At 37.6% G+C, this 9,258-nt stretch overlaps 1 protein-coding gene across 1 annotated transcript in view; it reads right to left on the bottom strand.

The window, feature by feature from the left end:
• Window positions 1–963: 963 nt before the first annotated feature.
• Window positions 964–9,258, bottom strand: part of BMAL2 (basic helix-loop-helix ARNT like 2) — a 32,140-nt gene continuing 23,845 nt past the window's right edge. The window contains 6 exon segments of the mRNA XM_059846062.1: window positions 964–3,497; window positions 4,501–4,609; window positions 5,916–6,003; window positions 6,463–6,571; window positions 7,401–7,456; window positions 8,669–8,819. Coding sequence (XP_059702045.1) covers window positions 3,361–3,497; window positions 4,501–4,609; window positions 5,916–6,003; window positions 6,463–6,571; window positions 7,401–7,456; window positions 8,669–8,819 — 650 coding nt within the window. The 3' untranslated portion in view covers window positions 964–3,360.

The raw sequence follows: 9,258 nt of genomic DNA, 5'->3' as shown, positions 1-9,258 counted from the left end.
CAGGCAGGCTGAGGTACTGTATTCTCTTTTCTGTCCCACTTTGAATCACAAACAGAAACCCTGCTGTGAGCAGTCACTAAAATGACTTTAGCCTTTTATGCTTGTGAATAAACCAAATTTTCCAGTATTCTAAAAAGTGTAAGATCCACAGCAAATTCCAGAACTACAAAGCACCACAGGAAAGAAACCTGGAATCAGTCTCTGCTGTAGACCCCTGCAACAGCACTGTACCTGCCTATACCCTACAAGGGAATCCCAAAAGCACAGAAAGTGTTCTGGGGGCAGGGAGGATCCTAAGTGACAAATGTTCAGAAGTACTCAACTATTTAGGTCGAAAAAGAACTCAGATATCAAGTCCAGCTATCACCCAGGACCACCAAATCCACCATGACCCCCTGTCCATCAGTGCCACACCTGCACACCTTTAATCACCTCCAGGAATGATGATTTCTCCACTGCCCTGGGCAGCCTCTGCCAATGCTCAATAGCCCCTTTTTTGCCCCACTGTCCAATCTGAACCTTCCCTGGCTCAACTTGAGGCCAGTTCTTTTCATCCTGTCCCTTGGGAGCAGAGCCTGAACCCCACCTACCTCCAATCAGGGAGCTGTAGAGTGCTGAGGTCTCCCCTGAGCTTCCTTTTCTCCAGGTTGAGCATTCCCAGTTCCCTCAGCTGCTCCTCACAGGCCTTGTGCTTGCAACAGGAAATGGAAAAGTTAAGGGTTAATGTGTGGACACCTTCAGAGCTCATCCCTGGAGGGCACAAGGGTGTTCTGAAGTTCTGTTTGAATCCCCAAAAATGCACATTAGCTTGGATAACAGGCTCTCCCGGCCTGGGGAGCGTCACAAAAAATCCACAGGAGTTCCACATCCCTGTTTATGTTTTGAGGAAGAAGCCTGGGATCTGAAAGAACAAGTACTTTGTATTTCAGTTCAGTATTAGACAGAATTGCCAGCAGACTAACAGCAGGGCATCAAAACAGCATTTATTGACCTGGTTTAACCACTTCCTACCATTACCTGCACCATGCCAGGAACAAACTGTCAGTATCTTACTAGAATTGTGTTGTTATATAAACAAAGATAAGCACATACTATCTCAATTGTATTCAAAAATATCTATTAATTTCACCAGAAATATTTACAAGTGACACTTTTTCTTGAAAAGGCTGCTTTAAGCCAGAAAAAAAATTACAAATAGTAAAGGGAAAACCCATTAAATTAATTGAAAATCACAATATTTGTCATTGACTGCAAAAAAATCAAAGTTACATTTTTGGTTTTATTTTTTAGGGATAGCCAAGAATCCAAAAACAGTGTTTTGAGTCTAGACACTTATATAAATCTTGTGAAAGAATTAATTTGCTCCTGCAGTAACAACAGCTGCCACGTTTCCAAACTAATGCAGTTAAAAAAACTGTTCTAATAAAGTCTGTATAATTTTAAGTTATTTACGTAGTCATTTATCTATGAGCTACAGTATTTGCTGGTTTATTTAGAATTTACTTCTAGAATAGAAAAGAGAAAATGCATTTTACAATGGCAGAATCTCAAGTTTCATTTATACAAACAGATTTCTATCAGTTCTTAGAAAGTGCCTGTTTATTTCTTCCACTTTGCTCCATGATATAGCCCAAAATTCAGAAAAAGCAGAAAAGCTTATTCTAATAAAGCAAGAAAACTGATGATTTTGGCCCCATGTATGTAAAAAAGAGATCTGAATGCAGGAAATGGCATCCAAATTAAATGAAAAAAAATTTCTATAGAGTTAAAAAAAAAGAAAAAAAAATCAATCCAAGAAGCCATTCTAGCAAATTACGATCACCAAAACGCATTGTTTGCCAAAGGAGTCATATTATCATAATGTGCTCTGTCAAGCAGAAGAAGCCACTTCGTGTCCAGATCGTGTCCTCATGAGGACAGGGTGGCTCCCCAGCAGCACAAGGATGACATCTAGTGACAGCCACATCCATCTGTTCCCAACTCCAGCCTTCCTAAAAACACCAGCCCAGGCTGCTATCCTCACCTGGAGTGAGAGAGGTTAGGGTTGTCCCTACATTTAAATGCCTGTATCAAAAAGATGCACATGTATCAGATATCTTCAAATGCTTTCCTTTCATTACCTGAATTAAAAAAATAAACCAAAACCCAAATATGAAGAAAACATGAAAAAAATCTGTAATTTTATGATATATAATCTATACAAAAATTTGTTTAAACCTTCAATACCAGAATTAAAAAGATCCTCTTGCTATATTAGTGCTATGTTGTTCTAATGCAACCTCTAAAGTGCCATGTTCTTGAGTCATTTGCTGTAACTGGGATACAATCCTTGCAAAGCTGTTCCCAAAAGATCATCCTGCATAGCATTTACTTACAAAGCTATAGTACAGAGAGATTTTAAAAAGCCACACACTCAAGCCGTAGAAAATTCTCTCAATCTCTCCCAAAACATAAAAGATGCTACAGACTTTTAACATTTTTTCACCAACAGACAGTGCAAGCTTCACTCTGGAACCAAGATTATCCATTCACACTTCTCTAGTTAGTAAAGAGCCTAGGACAAGACCAAAGTGCTTTATTACCCATAGAGCATTATTTTTCTCTGGCGCTATGCACTGCCTCTCTAATAATACATTACAAATAATACAAAACAGTAATTAGGAGTTTGTTGCTCTTTTCTTATACCCTTGTCATGTTTGTGTACTGGGAAAATGAGTGTTTTTCTCAAAACATTCTCTTCTGTTTATTAGGGTGATCCAACTCCAATCCTTGCTCCCAGAAATGTAGGCTTCATTCTCACCTTTGACTGCAAAAATTGCACTGCTGAGAAGTGCAAGGAATCACAAACTGCATCATTTGAGAATTACAATACCTTATTTTACAGCTGTAGTGTGTGCAAATTGTTATTTCAATTAAATTTAATAGTTACAAATATTCTCAAACCATCTAAATACAGTAGGTTCTACAGAAAGTAACACGGATAACTAATATTCTGCAACTTGAAACAAAAACAATAAATAAAAGTTTGAAGTATTAAAACTAAGAAAAAGTAGTCCTGTACATTGTACAGTACCTTTTGGTTAAAGCTTCTTAGCAAAAATATACTAAAGTGTTCTAAGCATTCCAGTTACAGATGGTTCAATATTAAAATTTCAAGGTTTCCACATCATGGAAAAATATTGCATTTGTCCATAGGTGCAACAGAAGATGTCTCCCTCTGAACAAGGCTCCAGTCTTGAAAAATCCAGAGACAGCAAGTCTGAATTCAAAGGAGACGTTAGAAAACTCCAATACAGTACTGAGGATGTAGGGTAGTTGTGCATGAGGGATTTTTAACATTCCTTGCTCCCAGAAGCAGCTCTAGAGAGCCCACTGGATATCACTGAGGTCAGCTGGGTCTCCCAGGCCCCCATCAGCCTCCAGGTAATTCATCAGAGCTGTCATGGCAGTGTTGTCGTTCTCACAGATGGCATCGAAGTCCAGCTGGGAATTGCCACCTACACAGTGATTAAAACAGGGAGCTTGAAGCAGGCATGAGCACTGTGAAGCACTGAGAACATGGTATCTTGCAAAACAGAATTGGTTTAAAGCAGAACTTGCCTTTGAAGTCAAAGCAAGTATTTCTATGTTAAAAAAACCCTAACTTGACTCCCTTTTAGTTATCGTTCCTCCTTGTTCTGTGTTGTTGGGGTTGTTTTTAATTCTTTTTTCCCAAACCCTTATTAAAAAATTAACCTTTTCTCCTTCGTGTTTCTTTTTCAGTGTTTTTCTTTTTTGGTTGGTTGGTTTGGGGTTGTCAGGGTTTAGGTTTTTAAATTTTTCTGAAAAGGCTCATAGTTCAACCAGAAGAAAGCTGTAGGTTATAAATAAACAAATAAATCCCTGGCAAATGAGGGAGAAGAGGAAGATGGAAAAGTTTCTTGAGAGCTGAGATACAGGATCAGCATAAACATGGCTTTTACAGCATTTTGCCTTTTATGTCAAACATAATGCAGTGGCATTTTCCTCTTACAGGGCCAGGGAATCCTGTATCCAGACAAATTTAACAAGGGAAAGATAAAAAAAATTCTTTCTGAACCATTTGGAGCAGTCCTTTGTATCAACTACTCCCAGGCTGCAGCTTAGAAAGAGGTAAAGGGCTAAAGGACAATAATTCACAAATTCCAAGGAGTTCCCTGACATTGCATTGAAATACTTTTCCCTCTCTATCTCTGTCCTGGAGAGAGAACAGTAAGGTGCCTCATGAAAAGTGTAAGATTGCAATGGTAAACTTCAGTTACAGATGTTGGTTTTTGTCATGAGATTGCCTCACTCACCAAATTTTGCTGTTTGCCTTGCAGCAATAACACATCTGTTTTCAGAGTGCTCTCCTCTTCAGCCAGCCACATCTCTTTACAATTTATACATGTTTGTAAAGTGGTGCACTCAGAAATGACACCAGTGATCAGAAATGTCAGCCCCTGCAACCCCCAGAATACCCCCAAGAGAAATAAATCTTACTGAGGAGAGGTTCATTACTGGGAAATGGAATAGCACCCTGGGTTTGTTCTGAATTCTCCAGAGCTTCTGTTTCTGAAGGACATAACTGAATCAACTCTTTATTTGGCACCTGGAAGAGCAGAATTGGTAAAAAGGACAGAATTACATCCTAAATTTAGTCACAAATATTACATTACAGAAACATCATAGACTCCTGTAAAATTATTAAGAAATGAATAGAGAAAGTGAATACCTCACCAGGCAGATATTTTGCATTTAGACACAAATATTTTATAAGCTCATACAGCACTGGACCTGGCTTAAATAAAAGTTGTGGCTTACACAGCTGTCAAAGGTACTTCACAGTGATGGCACTGCTTGGGGGTCTAACTCAATGTTCAGTAAATAAATCCAGCACCAAATGTACTGGTTTGCACTTTCCACATCCACTACCATAAACTACAAATTCCCAGTGACCTGATGTTTGTCACTGTCAAAACATTCCAGTTAAGAGATTAAAAAAGCCCTCATACCTCCTAGGTTCTATATGCATTAAACTATATTCATCATAGCAATAGAGATGGAAGCCATGCTAACCCAGAAAAAGGATAATTTTTTTCCTGATAGTTGTTTTATTTAACACATACATGTAATTTAGCAGGAGAGATTCCAAGGATTGCCTGACTTATGTATATTCTACAGGAAACTAATAAAGGTGAAATGCTTTCCAAAAGTTAAGAACAAATTTCAGGAACAAATGGGATACCAAAGCCCAGAATCAAGAAAAATATTCAATGAATATGATGAAATTATCCTTATGATGAGACATTACAGAATTTAGAGAGTTCAGCATAAGTAAGTCAAACAACTCTTCAGGAGAAAGATTTGTGGTAACACAGGGGAGAACAGATCATAAAAAAAAGGGGTAAGTCAAAGCAGCTCCTAGACCAGAATAGTGGGTTTTTTTCATAAGAAATGAGAACTGCAGTGGAAAGATAAACTGTTTTTAACAGGAAAGAAATTTGCATTCAAAGAGCTGTTGGAGAAGTTTGTTCATACCATGTCCAGTACAAAACATACAACATATTTAGGTAAGAAGAGATGTTAATTATTCCATAGCTATGGGCAACAACTATGTTGTTTATATAATTAACTATGTTAGTTATATAGTTTGTGGTGTTACAAGCACTAGTAGATTTACAAGCACCACTAGATCAGCATAACTATCCCTTTTTAGAAGAGTAATGAAATACCTTCAAAGTCACAATTTTCAAAACATTTCAAAACAGCACAGATTTTTTTTTTTAAGTCTCTTCAAAACTATTAAGATTAAAAGTACATTCACAAAAACAAATCAGGGCAATCTGGCTCAAACACAGGTGTGAGCTGACATTAACCTTTCCATTTTGGATTTTTACAGGCAGGGGTGTACTCACATCACTGCAGTTTATAGTTAAAGCTGGAGAAGGTGACTTTCTGAGGAGATGTGATGGACTTAACTCTCCAGAGGGTGAAGAATGCAACCTAAAATGGCATGTGTTTAGTTGATTTACCAGGTCATATTAATCAAACACTGAAAAACAGACTGTGTGGTGCAGAACCCATCAGACCTCCCCAGTGACAAAGCATGAGTATGATAATGTGAAATAATAATGTCTTAAATTCTCCTCTGAAGATTCTAAATTATCCTGCTCCACATTTTGGTAGCAGAAAATCGAGGAGAGATCAGAAAAGGCCATGGGTCACAATTCTATTCCTTGAGCACAGTTTTCTTCCTCTTTTGAATCACCAGCACAGTCATGTGCTCTGCCAGGCATGAGACTGACATAATTATAATGGTATCTCATAATGCTATTGCTCAACCTAAAAAATGTTATACATATAATACAATAAAAGTGAAACTGGAGCAACCCTCACACAATCACATATTCCTCATGCCTATCTTTACTTAAAAGTCTATTGATGGTGTTATGCATTTATTACCTTTGTAATTCTAGTATTTCATTTGCAATTTCGGTTCCTATACTTCCAGCACCAAGAACTGTTCCAGAGGACATTCCAGGTACACTTACTAAAGACTGTTTTACAGCATCTGTAGATTAAAAAAAAAAAAACAAAACAAAAAAACAAAACAAAAAAAAAAAACAAAACAAACAAAAAAAAAAACCCAGAGCACTTTCATTGCAGAGCAAGGATTCATTTTAAAGTAGCTTTTGTTCCAGATATACGTATACAAGTATATATTTTCATTTATGTATTCAGAAATTATATTCCTTTAAATAGTGATTCATGGCAGAGGGTGTTGCAATATAAAGTGAATAATCTGTTTGTGAAAATTGTTGTTCTCCAGTAGTGAAATATATTTAATCATTGCCACCTCCAGTGTCTCTCGCAGACATTGCAAAGAACATGAGTTTAAAAAAAACCCTTGGGTTTCTCACCAACTGAAATCAGTTATTGCAAGAACATTTTGAAAGCAAATATAAAGCCTTGACAGCAAGATGATAGAGCAGCACACAGAAAGCAGAAACCTTGCATAGAAGAAAAATAATAAAATATGTTCTGTATCAGTATTCCCCTGTATTTTAGAGATAAACTCAGCACAGTTACATCTGTTCCAAAAACTGGGCAAAATATGAAGGGTCTGTGACAGAAGCACAATATCCTATTAACCAAATCCCCAGCTCTAACAGAAGCTGCTAGAAATTAAAAGTAGGCTATAAGCACTCCTTTTTAAAGTTCTGTGAATTATATAAATTAGGACTCTGTAAGTAATTAGACAGTGAAAAAGAAGTAGCTTTAAAAAAGAAAATTAGTCCTTCTTTGCATGGAACCTAGAATAAAAAAAACCCTGTACTGAATAAATTTAAACTGACTGATCAGGAGATGCAGCTGTGATAACTGTAAGAAGTGACACTTGCCTTCTGCAGGTTGGGAACTGTAGAGGACCTCTTCTTCAGCTGATTCCTTATGACCTCTGAGATTTAAAGAAACAACAAAAAAAAAATCCAAACAAACCACAAAGGTCAGCATGGTTTTTTTCCCAAGACCAAAATCCAGCATATATTTATGTTTAATTTCAATATACTTTACACAGAACCAAAGCTAACATCCTCAAACTAGGGAAATATAAGATATTCCTTATGTATTTCCATGTTCAATTCTTTGTAATGTTTCTGAGCAGTGGGTGAAATACTAATTTCCACTTACTCTCCAATTTAAAAACAAAGCCAGTAGGATTGTCTGTGCTCCATGACAAGGGAATAGGGCTGTCATTTTTAGTGTTAGGAGGGAAATCAGGTAACCAGAACAAGGACAGGTCAGGGGCTGCCTTGTGTCAGCAGCTGCTGCCCTCCTTCCCTCCTGCAGACAGCTGCAAATGCCTACATCTCCAGGGCAGGCAAAAATTGTCCTTGGGCTACTGGCCAGCACAGACTACCTGAACTGCTCTTCTCTGTTTTCTGGGGCAAAAAGAACATGAGCAAAAGAGGTGGGTGATGTTGACCTAAGGCATGGACCAGATACAGAATAGGCAAAAGCCCCCCTCAATAACTTTGTTTAATGGAAATAAAACCCCCTCTGTCCCCGCTCAAAACCAAATCATTGGCAAAGATCCTCAGAACAATCCCAATTACAGCTCAAGTGCAAGGTGCATAGAATGAAAAAGAACTGCAAATAAAAAGAAGAATTAAACTAACACATTTACTATCCCCCAGGCTCCACACTTGCAATCAATTTGGAGAGGATCTTTCTGTCCTGCCTTGCATTTCCACCATCTATCAATTGTGCTTCTCCACCTTCTGACACCTGGGGGTAGGACAGCACTTCGAACTGGGTCAACTGACACACAGAGGGTTGTAAAGACCAGAAGGAAAAGCAGAATTAACTTGACAGTTCCATTTATTCAAGTCTACTTCTCTTAAAGATCCTTCCCTTCTTCCTTTAACAAGAAACTCTTTCATCTCTTTTTTTCCCTACTGGGAAACAGCAGTTTTCAAAATCAAATCCACAACTTAGGCCTGAAACAAAAATAGCTGGTAAATGCCTTAAAGATGTTTGTCCATGTTGTTCAGCCCCTTTTTGTGCAAGGTTGATGTTTTCTAGTCTTGTTCTGCTTTCTACGGAGGTTATTTTAGTGCTAACTGTAATTATGACAAAAAATAAATGGAGAGTCATATAAATTACTTACAATACCACAGTGTTGTTTGATACAATGTACTCCAGCTCTTTGGTCCAAGGATTCATGAAACTAAACCACTGACTCTTTAAAGTAACGAAAGTCCCATCTTTTGCTCTAAATTTGTAGGAATTTGTAAATACTTTTTCTTTGTTCTGCAACACTAGATAAGAAAAGGAAAGTTATAATCACCATATTAAGCTTAGAAAGGTAAAGTTAGAAATAATAAATCTATTTTATAGCATCATAAAACGAAAATGTTTCTGTTGGCCAGACATAGAGTAAACATGCCAGAACAAACTGGGACCTCTTCTAAAACCAAATTTTAGCTCCAGCAGGGTCATAAATCTTACATAAATAAGCAAGTACTAAGATCCTGCAAAACACTAGGAGACTCATAACTTGGTGAGCTTTAACTCATGTCTTTAATTATGTTATCAGGCACGTCTGCTCTTCAGGATTCCTCCCCTTCCTTACAAAGAATGGAAACAGAGGGTTTGACAGATGTGCTGACATTATTCCTCCACATTTAAGGCCCTGCACCAGGAGCCAAGACAACACAAGTTTCTCCCTGCTTTTATTACAAACCTTACACAGGCTTG

Source organism: Haemorhous mexicanus, chromosome 5 (assembly GCF_027477595.1).
Source record: "Haemorhous mexicanus isolate bHaeMex1 chromosome 5, bHaeMex1.pri, whole genome shotgun sequence".
In the NCBI taxonomy this organism is placed as follows: domain Eukaryota; kingdom Metazoa; phylum Chordata; class Aves; order Passeriformes; family Fringillidae; genus Haemorhous; species Haemorhous mexicanus.
The sequence above is the reverse complement of the archived record's forward strand: the minus strand, read 5'-3'. Positions and strand labels throughout refer to the sequence as shown.